General features: G+C 57.7%; 1 protein-coding gene across 1 annotated transcript in view; it reads right to left on the bottom strand.

Annotated features, from left to right (window-relative positions):
* Positions 1 to 12,320, bottom strand: part of ZFR2 (zinc finger RNA binding protein 2) — a 42,873-nt gene that overhangs the window by 16,198 nt on the left and 14,355 nt on the right. Inside the window, exons 4-10 of the mRNA XM_011967458.1 lie at positions 10,640 to 10,858; positions 10,281 to 10,534; positions 7,172 to 7,354; positions 4,920 to 5,097; positions 3,083 to 3,240; positions 1,925 to 2,044; positions 1,196 to 1,335 (exon numbers count right to left, since the gene is read on the bottom strand). Of these exons, the coding sequence (XP_011822848.1) occupies positions 1,196 to 1,335; positions 1,925 to 2,044; positions 3,083 to 3,240; positions 4,920 to 5,097; positions 7,172 to 7,354; positions 10,281 to 10,534; positions 10,640 to 10,858 (1,252 nt within the window). The remainder of the gene's footprint in view (positions 1 to 1,195; positions 1,336 to 1,924; positions 2,045 to 3,082; positions 3,241 to 4,919; positions 5,098 to 7,171; positions 7,355 to 10,280; positions 10,535 to 10,639; positions 10,859 to 12,320) is intronic.

Raw genomic sequence — 12,320 nt, forward strand, 5'->3', positions numbered from 1 at the left:
GCAGGGCCGAAGCTTTTGCTGGGGCTCCGCTGCACTGCATGGGCGCCTGCTGTATGCACAGAAGACTAAGGCTGGGAAGGCTGGTGTTGAGGGGAACCAAACACCCCTTAGGCAAAAGAGGCCCAGCCTGGGCAGCCGCAGCCTTCAGGAAGTCCTAGTCCCCTTCCCAATGCAGACCTGCTGCTGCTGGACACACCAGAGTCACATGTTACATCAGAAAATGCTCTGGGACGGACACAGGGGACTCCAGAGGTCAGGGACACTGGGACACCGGGGGTTAAGGGGACACAGGAGACACTGGGGATGAGGGGACACTAGGAGATCAGGGGGACACAGGGGACTCCAGGGATCAAGGGGACTCAGGGGATACCAAGGGTCAGGAGACACAGAGACACCAGGGGACACAGGGACACCGGGGTCAGGGGACACCAGGGTTCAGGGAACGCAGGGGCATCAGGGGTCAGGGGGTCACAGGGCACACCAGGGGTCAGGGGGACACCAGGGGTCAGGAAAACACAGGGGACTCCAGGGGTCAGGGGTCACAAGGCACACCAGAGGTCGGGGATACAGGGGACACAAAGGTCAGGGGACACAGAGGATGCCAGGGGTCAAGGGGACCCAGGGGACACTGGGGGTAAGGGGTCACAGAGGACACCAGGGGTCGGGGGACCCAGGGGATACCGGGGGTCAGGGAGACACAGGGGACACCGGGGGTAAGGAGTCACAGGGGACACCAGGGGTCAGGGTACACAGGGACACCAGGGGTGAGGGGACCCGGGGCCACCAGGGGTAAGGGGACACAGAGGACACCAGGGGTAAGGGGTCACAGAGGACACGAGGTGTCAGGGTACATAGGGACACTAGGAGTCAGGGGACACAGGGGTCGGGGGACACAGGTCACCAGGCACCTCTGCAGCCATGCGGTCCAGTGAGTTGGCAGGCAGTGTCCCTGCGTATGCAGAGGCGCCTGGCACCCACATGTCAGGTCTGCACACCACTGTGCCTTTGCCCGTCTGCTCTGGAACCCTCTCTCGCTCCCACACCAGGACGTGCCCACTGCCCGGGCACCCAACTCCCCCCACTGCCTGAGAGCTCACACGGGGGATCCCCATAATCTGCAGCGGCGGGCGTCTGGTTCCACGCTGGACCTGCCCTCCCTCACCAGGCCCCCTTGCCAAGACCCGCAGCCGGGCACCTCCTCTCCACGTGCCAGCGCCGCAGTTGCTCCAGCCGCTCCTCCGCCAGGTGCCGCTGCTTCCTCATCCGCTCCTCCAGGAGCTTCCGAGCCCGGCTGCTGGGCTCCGTGGCAATGGGAAGGTCTGGGTTCACTTTCTTCTGGAAAGGAGAGGCAAGGCTCTGAGAGTAGGGACCTTGCCTTAGACAGGGATGCCGGGAGGGTCTTGGGGTGCAGGGAGAGGCCCAGAGACTAGAACTGTTGGGCTGAAATCTCCCAAAGACTTTTTTTTTTTTTTTGGAGACGGAGTCTCGCTCTTGTCTCCCAGGCCCACGTGCAGTGGTGTGGTCTTGGCTCACTGCAACCTCCGCCTCCCGGGTTCACACCATTCTCCTGCCTCAGCCTCCCGAGTAGCTGGGATAACAGGTGCGTGCCACCACATCTGGCTAATGTTTGTATTTTTAGTAAAGATTTCACTATGTTGGCCAGGCTGATCTCTAACTCCTGACCTCAAATGATCCGCCCACCTTGGCCTCCCAAAGTTCTGGGATGACAGGTGTGCGCCACCGCACCCGACCCAAGATACACTGTTGAGACGTGGAGCAAGACTTTGAAAACACAGAAAATCACCCCACCCTCTTAAGTTCATGGGATCACACGGGCAGAAGAGGCCCGACCAGAGGCGTCCCAGCGCCCGCCAGGGTCGAGCACACCCCGGACGGGTGTCGGGGCACCCCCTGCTGGACGCACCCGGTACTGCAGCCGGTGCCGCCGTCCCCTCACGTGCAGGTCCTTGGCGTTAAGGTCGTTGAAACTGCACTCGCACAGCTTACACTGGAAGCGAAGCACTCGCCCTTCCTCGCTGCACACCTGAGACACAAAACAGCCACACGCACACCAGGCACGAGGCCGGGGGGATGTGAGATGCTACCGACGCCAGGTCGCTGCGGAGCCTTCGTCCTTGCTGGTCATTTTATGTATGTATGTATGTATTTTCAGAGACAGGGTCTTGCTATGTTACCCAGGCTGGACGGCAGTGGCTCCATCTCGGCTCACTGCAGCCTCAAACTCCTGGGCTCAAGCGATCCTCCCACCTCAGCCCCCCGAGTAGCTGGGACCACAGGCATGCACCACCATGGGAGACGGGAGGATTGCTTGAGCCCAAGAGTTCAAGACCAGCCTGGTCAACATAGTGAGACCCCATCTCTACAAAAAAATAAAAATAAAAATAAAAAAATTAGCTGGGAGTGGTGGCTCACGCCTGTAGTCCCAGCTACTCAGGAGACTGAGGTGGGAGGATTGATTGAGCTCAGAAGTTTGAGGTTGTAGTGAGCCATGATGGCACCACTGCACTCCAGCCTCAGTGACAGAGCAAGACCCTGTCTCTTAAAGAATCCCAGGCCTGCAGTCAAGGCAGAGGAAACCCAGCCCCGCCTCTTTGGCACGCGCAAGGCCAACCAGGGTCTGAACCGCCGCTGGCCCGGGAACTGGCAGACCTGGCCCGGGAGCTTGGCTCCACTGCTCACTAGCCTGGCTTTGGCAAGTCCCAAGATCCCCCAGGCCCAGGAAAGGAGCTGGATGGAAGGGCCTCCAACCTCCCGGGGAGCTTTCTACTGCCCAGAGCCCTTCCACCTTCCAGACAGATGGCTCCAGGGGGCCCCCTGTTGGGAATGCCTCGGCCTGTCTCTGGCCCTCACGAGGCCATATTCATTTCCTGTTGGTATCCGAAATCTGGCACCCAAAGTGTCAAGCAGGTCTTGAACGGGGTTTGGTCTATGGAGGTCTGGCCTGTGCAGCTCGGGAACGGGGATGGGTCTGTAAATCCCACTGGGAGAAGCCGGGTGAGGTCTCGAAGCCTGACCCATGGGAAAGTCCTTCCCTGACCAGGGCTTGACAGCCTCAGCTTACCTCCTCCACATATTCTGGGCCCACCGGCTGCGCATCAGAGCAGCCCAGGGGAGCTTCCTCCGAGCCTCCTTGAGCGGGTGCTCCAGGACCCTCTGATTTGGGTTGGGCTGGTCTCCCCCTCTGGGGTCGGCAGCCTGCTATCTGCAGCTCAGGAGGCCCTGAGGAGAAAAACCATGTCACTGCCACCCTGTTCCAGGAGAAAGCACTGTGGCTGCGAACCAGCCAGGTGGCATGGGGTAGAGAGCCACCCAGACCCCAGGCGCTGCCTCCTGTGATGTCGGGGGGAATGGCCTCGGGCAGCGACCTCGCTCTCCCTTTCATGCCTGCGTGTGACCCAGCCAAGAAACCGAGGCCAGTTTCAATCCGTCAGTGGGGACGTCCTGGATTTAGGTCCTCGCTTGAGGAACCCACCGACAGCACAAAATCCACAGTTAATAGACGATGAAGTATCAGGCGGACCAAGGCTCGTACTTAACCTACCCCCGTTAGGCAAAATTATGGAGCCTCGGGTGAGACAAGTATCTTTGTTATCAGAATGACTTGATGGTTTGATCTTCAAAATCATGTTGCTATTCAAGAACCAAGGCTGCTGAGGTTAAAAACAGAATGCGGCTCCCTCAGCCCCTGCCCACGCACAGCACGGTGGTCCAGGGCAGAGACTCTTAGACAGACCCGGGTTCCAACTCCACCTCCATCGTTTACGGCTTTTCCATCTACACATTGAGACTGGTGACATTGACTTAAATGGGTTGTGGGCTGGGCACAGTGGCTCATGCCTGTAAACCCAGGGCTGTGGGAGGCTGAGGCAGGAGGATCGCTTAAGCCTAGGAGTTTCTGACCAGCCTGGGCAACATAGCAGAACCCCATCGCTACCAAAAAAAAAAAAAAATATATATATATATACACATACATATACACAAAAAGTAGTGGGATGTGGTGGTGCACACCTGTAGTCCTAGCTACTCAGGAGGCTGAGCTGGGAGGATCGCTTGAGCCCAGGAAGTGGAGGCTGCAGTGAGCCATGATCGCACCTCTGCACTGCAGCCCGGGTGACACAGTGAGACTGTCTCAGAAACAAAACAAACCACGGAAAAAAGAGTTGTCATGGAGGTAAAGTGAAGCAATGCACACAAAGCAGTGAGCGGATGCCTGGCATTTAATCCTGGTTAACGCGGGCCACCTCTGACAGCTGGGGCTTTGCACACAGGGAAGGTAGGGTCACAGGCAGAGGGGCGCAAGGATTCCACCTTCATTTCCTGGTACCCACATAACTCTGGTTCTGAGCCCAGTTTGTTCACTGTGACCACCAGGGTGTGCAGGGGAGCAGAGTCGAGGTGGCAGCCCAGGGAACCCGCTAGGTGCAGGGCGAGGGCTTCCAGTGAACCCCAGCACCCAGCACCAGCCCAAATTCTGCTGGAAGAGGCCGGGCACGGTGGCTTATGCCTGTGATCCCAGCACTTTGGGAGGCCGAGGATAGTGGATCACTTGAGGTCAGGAGTTCGAGACCAGCCTGGCCAACATGGTGAGACCCTGTCTCTACGAAAAATACAAAAATTCGCCGGGTGTGGTGGGGGGCGTCTGTAGTCCCAGCTACTTGGGAGGCTGAGGCAGGAGAATCGCTTGAACCCGGGAGGCAGAGGTTGCAGCGAGCTGAGATGGCACCACTGCACTCCAGCCTGGATGACAGAGCGAGGCTCCATCTCAAACCAAACCCCACACCACCCCCCAGAGGACGTGACGAAAACCAACTGGATGGTCGATTTTCTCACGAAATGTTCACTGGGCAGGGTGGCCAGGGCTCCCGTGGGTACGTGAACACGCACGCAGACACACATACCCTGGCATGAGGCCTTCAAGGCCACGGGTCTCTTGGTGAGTGCTGGCCTGCTCGGGGCACACACGCTGGGGCCAGTGGCAGATGCGGGCTTGGCCTCCACCCCGGGGGTGCTCTCTGTGGCCGGTGCAGGCTCCAGGGTGGGAATGGGCTTCCCCAGTTTGGTGTGCAGCTTGAAGACCTGCAACAGACAGAGCCGGGCTCCTGTGTGAGGGCCGCTCCCAGACTGATGGCCTTTTCAAGAGGCAGGAAGGGCCTCCACGAGCGGGCAGCGGGAGTGCGGGCGGGCAGCGGGAGTGCAGGCGGGCAGCGGGAGTGTGGGCGGGCTGGTCCCGGGGACCCTGCCTCTTCTCTCCTCCTGCTCTCTGGATATCACCCACTCCAGAAGGCCCTTCCCAGGTGGCCTCCTGCCTTGCACACGTGCTTGTGAGTCCTCTAGCGCGGTGACACTCCTCTGACGTGTGAGCACGTGGCTCACCGGCTCACGTGGACGCTCTTCCTCCTCTTCCACCACGTGGGCTGCCAGATGGGGCGTCTCAACCTCCCAAGCCCCATCCTAGTGCCCCCGACTGCCCGGGACTCAGCGTGTGTGGACGGATGGTGGGTGTGCATGCGTCCCTGGACGGACACCCACGTTCTGCACGCGCGTGTGCACGTGGTCACGTCCGTATTCTGGCCGTGCCCTATTCTCAGCCCCTCCGGATGCAAGGCGCTTCTGGCAAAGGTGTCGTGTGCACAGGGCCGCGATGTGTGCTGGGGACCATCTCAGACACATTTGCCAGCTCCGAGTCTCTGACACGCGCTGCACAAGACCTGCCCTGTAACCCCCGACCCCACAATGGGTGGCAGGGCCTGCCTAACCCCCAGACCAAGCCCCAGCCTGTGGGGGTGATGCCTGCAGCTCTGCCCCACCGGCCCCAGGCCAGTGAGTCTCCTTCCCCCGTTTCTCTGCCCCCCTCCTTCCCTCCTCCATGCCTCCCTGCGCATTCCTCTTTCCCCTGTGGGTTCACACAGGCCCTCAGCAAGCTGTCCTGAGCCGAGCCAGGGAATGAGGCCCTGGATGAGCCTTCAGGCAGCTGAGGGAAAGAAGCCAGGTCCTCGGCCAGGCCTCCCAGGGTGGCTCAGCCTGACAGCCCGGGCTACAGCACAAGCCAGCTGTTCCCCTCCCTGCCCTCAGGTGGGGACTCCGTCCCCTCCCGGCCGAATTTGACATAACCCAGGCCTTTTTTCTTTTTTTTTGAGACCGAGCCTTGCTCTGTCGCACAGGCTGGAGTGCAGTGGTGAGATCTCAGCTCACTGCAACCTCCACCTACCGGGTTCAAGCAATTCTCCTGCCTCAGCCTCCTGAATAGCTGAGGTTACAGGCGTGCACCCCCACGCCCAGCTAATTTTTGTATTTTTTAGTAGAGACAGGGTTTCACCATGTTGGCCAGGCTGGTCTCAGACTCCCGACCTCACGTGACCCACTCGCCTCGGCCTCCCAAAGTGCTGGGATTACAGGCATGAGCCACCGTGCCCGGCCTAACCCAGGCCTTTTAAGGCCACAGGAGAACAGTGATGATTACAGCAGCGAGTGTGAAGAGCAAGACCCCAAAGGGAACACAGCATTGGATCTCATCACAAGGCAAGCCCTGTCCGTCGCCACGCCTGAATGCCAAGCTTTCTTGGAAGTCTGGGTGTGAGTGTCTTGGCCACTTCATGTTTTTGTGCAATGAGGAGGAACCCCTTTTATAAGTCGAAAGGAGTCCAGGTGCAGTGGCTCACGCCTGTAATCCCAGCACTTTGGGGGGCTGAGGCAGACAGATCACTTGAGCTCAAGAGTTCCAGACCAGCCTGGCAAACAAGGTGAAACCCCGTCTCTACTAAAAATACAAAAATTAGCCGGGTGCGGCGGTGGGTGCCTGTAATCCCAGCTACTCGAGGGGCTGAGGCATGAGAATTGCTTGAACCCAGGAAGCAGAGTTTGCAGTGAGCCGAGGTCACACCACTGCACTCCAGCCTGGGGGACAGAGTGAGATTTTGTCTCATTTAGAAAACACAATAAAATGAAAAATAAGATAAAATGACTGGAAAGGAGTTTGGATCCTTGAAGATGAGGACACATGGGCCTGGGCAGCCGGCCCTTGGGCGCGCTCCACTTGGGGAAGCTTCTCCGGGCTCCCTCTGATCTCAGCAGGCATCTCTGTGGGTCCTAAGTGCTGACCTGGGGGCCTCCTCCCCAGGGGTGGCAGAGCCTGGGATGGGTGGGGCCGTACCTTCTGGTGCTTGGCTCCCCGGATGTGGGCCGTGTAGGCGTCTGCCCCAGTGCAGGACACGGCGCACAGGTCACAATGTAGCTGCGCCTGCACCCCGCGCGGGCTCCCGTTGGGCTGCACGCCTGTCTTCTGGGCCGCCTCCTTCTTTCTGTGCTTCTGCCCTCCCAGATGTTCCCGGTAGGTCTGCAGCAAGGGGTGAGAGGTAGCGTGAGTGGGGGTTTGCACACTGGCCACGCCCCCTCCCCTGCAGGCCCCCAGCTTAGCGCGCAGGAACTCGGTGGTAACAGACGCCCACTGTCCCCAGCCCTCCATCCCCTGGTGCCACGGAGGTTCAAGCGTCCCTTTATTCTTCTTATTTTTATTTTTTATTTTTTGAGACAGTCTCGCTCTGTTGCCCAGGCTGGTGTGCAGTGGCGCAATCTCAGCTCACTGCAACCTCTGCCTCCTGGGTTCAAGTGATTCTCCGTCCTCAGCCTCCCAAGTAGGTGGGACTACAGGCGCGTGCCACCATGCCCGAATAATTTTTGTATTTTTAGTAGAGACGGGGTTTCACTATGTTAGCCAAGCTGGTCTTGAACTCCTGACCTCAAGTATCCACCTGCTTTGGCCCCCCAAAGTGCTGGGATGACAGGAGCACACCACCACGCCCAGCCTATCTTCTTACTATAGACTTCTCGAATTTTTTTTTTTTTTTGAGACAGGGTTATGCCCTGTCACCCAGGCTGGAGTGCAGTGGCGCTATCTCAGCTCAGTGCAACCTCTACCTCCTGGGTTCAAGCGGTTCTCCTGCCTCAGCCTCCCAAGTAGCTGGGACTACAGGTGCCCGCCACCACGCCCGGCTAATTCAAGCGTCCCTTCATGAAGCCCACGTAACAAACCCACAGGCTCAGACTGCTAGACATAAGGCTTCTCCCTTCTTCTGAAACTCAAGGAGTTTCTTAGGAAAGCATGCTCCACGCATCACGCGTTCCTTTCAGGGGCTGCTGTATACAGAAAATTCTGACTTTTCAGAATTCAACCTTGGAAACCAAGCAAGGGCACCTGCTGCCCGAAGGACAGTCATGTACACTTCCGTCTTAGGAAACTGCTAATAGACACAGGGGCTCCACCCGGGGAAAGCTACCGTGAGTCACAGGCCTACGCATCCGGTACTCCTGGGCCCAAAATATCTGATTGCATCTGGGGAAGCGACAGCCAAGCCCTCAGGCGGAATCCTGGGTGTGCTGCTTAAAATCCGGAAACGAAGCCCACCACAGACAAGACGTGGCAGGTGGGCCACGAAACCCACACGCCCTGACAATGCCAAGAATGAACGTTCTGCAGACTGAAAAGTGCCCCTGAAAATACTGGGGCACACTGGACACTGCCCCCTCCCCTGCGGGCCACCGGCTTAGCGCTCAGGAACTCAGTGACATCGTCTGGTTTTAGGGAAGAAAAATAGGATGTGGGAGAGGCACACATTTTACTGTATGTATGCTCTCTAGAACTTAGGAATCTTTTTTTTTTAGATGGAATCTCACTGTCACCCAGGTTGGAATGCAGTGGGGCAATCTCAGCTCACTGCAACCTCCGCCTCCCAGGTTCACGCCATTCTCCTGCCTCAGCCTCCCAAGTAGCTAGGACTACAGGCACCCGCCACCGTGCCCGGCTAATTTTTGTATTTTAGTCGAGACGGGTTTTCACCATGTTGGCCAGGCTGGTGTCGAACTCCTGATCTCAGGCAATCCTCCTGCCTCAGCCTTGCAAAGTGCTGGGATTACAGGCACAAGCCGCCGCGTCCGGCCAATAGGCTGTCTGTGCGCACTTTTGGCGTATTCTGGAATAACTAGCCACATGGGCTTCAACACATCTTGGTTTGATTTCTGCCTAGGTCACTGAAACTGACTCTGAGTTCCTCAAAGTACTGACCCTTTCTGAACCTCTGGGATTTTGTCTGCCACACAGAGATGGTAACCACAAGGCAGATATAAGGATTAAATAACCCACATGGGTCTGGTGCAGGGACTCAGCTTGTCATCCTGGCACTATGCGAGGCTGAGGCAGGAGGATTCCTTGAGGTTAGGAGTTCGAGACCAGCCTGGGCAACATAGTGAGACCCCCATCTCTACTGAAAATAAAAATAATTAGCTGGGCATGGTGGTTCGTACCTGTCTCAGCTACTTGGAAGGCTGAGAGGAGGACCTGAACTCAGGAGGTGGAGGCTGTAGTGAGCTCTGATTGCACCACTGCACTCTAGCCTCAGCAACAGAGCGAGACCCCCTGTCTCCAAAAAAAAAAAAAAAAAAACACACACACACACACAAAAACAAACACCTCAAACTTGTATCCGAGCACTCTGCAAAGAAGGCCAGGGTCTCTCCTAGCATGAGATGCGGTGGAGAGCTGCCGGGGCAAAGCGCCTGAGACAGGGAAAGGGTGATCTGTGGCGGGAGGGGTCCCGAGCAGGGCCGGGCCCCCCATCCCCAGCTGGGTTGGGGGTCCTGATAGGGTGTCCTGAGCCATCTCACACCTCTCAGAGACTCCGCGGTCTCTCGCGGTCCAGAGCTTGCTTTCAGAGCATTCAAAACAAAAGATCAGGGTGTGTGTTTTGCAAAGATAGAGCTCTAGGGTCTGATTATCTTTCCAGGAAACGAGGCCACGATCTCTGCGGGGTGATCTGCAAGCTTTAAAACCTCAAGCGCGTGCGTTTGGTAAAGTGTCTTTCACGTGTGCCCCAGACAAGCACTGCCACACACAAGCACACGTGCACCCACACACAGGCGCAGGCACACACATACACACGCAGGCACACACGCGCACACATGCACGCACACATACACGCACACTCCCGTTTGCACACACATATGCACACATATACACAAGCATAAACACACACACACTTGCACACACGCACACATACGCACCCTTGCAGTCACACACGCACACACACGCACCCTTGCACTCACACACACACACACAAGCGCTTGCACACACAGGCACATGCATACACCATGCAAGTTTAACACTGGACCTTTTTTCAGCAGGCAGCGACCCTGACCCCCCGGCGCCCACATTTGGGTTCAGACCTTAGGAACAGAGAGGTCCCGCCCACGGCGGGAGGGCGACTGACCTGGGGGCCCGCGCAGCTGATCTTGCAGATGTCGCAGTAGTGAAGCTGGAGCTGCCTGGGCCCGGCCTTGGGTCTCGGCAGTTTGCTGGGAAGCGGCGGCTTCGAGTCGGCCCTGGGGCTGCTTCCTGAGCCTGCGGGCGTGGGCGGCGGGGGCAGCTGCTGCAGGGGTCCCGGGGGAGGCGGGGGCTGCGCTGGAGGATAGAAAGGGCTGGCGGCGGAGTACACCGAGGCGTCATAGCTCGGGTAGCTTGGTGCTAAGGAGCAGAGAAAACAGTGAGTCGGGGGGGAGATGCTGATTCCACTCAAGTTGAAACGGAGGCCGACGGACCGACCGCCTGGGCAAGGAACGCTGGTCTTACCCGTGTAGGCGGTGCAGGTGGGATCGTAGGAGGGCGCGGGGTAGGAGGTCACGATGGACACCGAGGACTCGGGCTGGACGCCTGTCGCCGTGGGGTAGGTGTATCCCGAGGACAGGGCGCTGGCTGGCTGTCCGGCCTCCACTCTGGGCGCCTGTTGTGGGGGCTGAGCGCAGCTGTGACCGCCATGGGGGCTGGGCTGCCTGCAGGCCTCTTGGGTCCCTAGGGGACAGGCACAGGTCCTCTGCAGAGCCAGCCCCCACCCCACTGCCCCTCACCTGCGGATGGACCCCGGGCTCAACTGGCTGGAAACGCTAGATGCTTAAGCTGGGACCAGAGGTCAGAGCCTAGGGCCAGGTCCGGGCAGGGACTCGCGGGTGACCTTGTTCCCACCTCTCCTTTCTAGAGCCCAGCTTCTCCCTCCTGCCGTGGGGGAGGAGGGCTCCTCCACGTCTCCGGCTCCTTCACCCACAGAGCTCACCTCCTGCCACCCGGGGAAAGCTTCCTTGGAAAAAATGTTAGCTGCATTTTAGGTTCTCACTTTCCCTCATTCATAGGCCCACACCTGGCAGAGATCCCAGGGCCCATGTGAGCAGCCAGCCCTGAGGCTCACCTGCAAATCTAGGATGTTTTTATTATTATTATTATTATTATTATTATTACTGAGACAGAGTCTCGCTGTCGCCCAGGCTGGACTGCAGTGGCGCAATCTTGGCTTACTGCAACCTCTGCTTCCCAGGTTCAAGTAATTCTCCTGCCTCAGCCTCCCGAATAGCTGGGATTACAAGCATGCGCCACCACGCCCGGCTAATTTTTCTATTTTTAGTAGAGACGGGGGTTTCACCATGTTGACCAGGATGGTCTTGATCACTTGACCTTGTGATCCGCCCACCTCAGCCTCCCAAAGTGCTGGGATTACAGGTGTGAGCCACTAGCCTTTATTTTGTTTTTTTTTTTTTTAGAGACAGGGTCTCGCTCTGCTGTCCAGGCTGGAGTGCAGTGGTGCAATCACAGCTCACTGCAGCTTAGTTCCTGGGCTCAGGCGAACCTCCTATCTCAGCCTCCTGGGTAGCTGGGACTATATGTGCACACCACCATGCCTAGCTAACTTTTTTGCATTTTTTGTAGAGACAGGGTCTTACTATGTTGCCCAGGCTGGTCTCGAACTCCTAGGCTCAAGCAATTCTCGCACCTTGTTTGGGCCTCCTAAAGTGTTGGGATTACAGGCATGAACTACCTTGCGCCACCTCTAGGATGGTTGAGATGTAACTTTCACCAGTGCAGTGGCTCACACCTGTAATCCCAGCACTTTGGGAGGCTGAGGCAGGCAGATCACCTGAGGTCAGGAGTTCAATACCAGCCTAACATGGTGAAACCCTGTTTCTACTAAAAATACAAAAAGTTAGCCAGGCATGGTGACTCGCACCTCTAGTCCCAGCTACTTGGGAGGCTGAGGCAGGAGGATCGTTTGAACCCGGGAGGCGGAGGGTGCAGTGAGCTGAGATCACACCCCTGTACTCCAGCCTGGGCAACAGACGACACTCCATCTCAAAAAAAAAAAAAAAAGAAAGAAAGAAAAGATATAACTTTCAGGCCGGGCATGGTGGCTCATGCCTGTAATCCCAGCACTTTGGGAGGCCAAGGTGGGCGGATCACGAGGTCAGGAGATCGAGACTATCCTGGC

This window comes from Mandrillus leucophaeus, unplaced genomic scaffold (genome assembly GCF_000951045.1).
Source record: "Mandrillus leucophaeus isolate KB7577 unplaced genomic scaffold, Mleu.le_1.0 Scaffold8, whole genome shotgun sequence".
Taxonomy (NCBI): Eukaryota; Metazoa; Chordata; class Mammalia; order Primates; family Cercopithecidae; genus Mandrillus; species Mandrillus leucophaeus.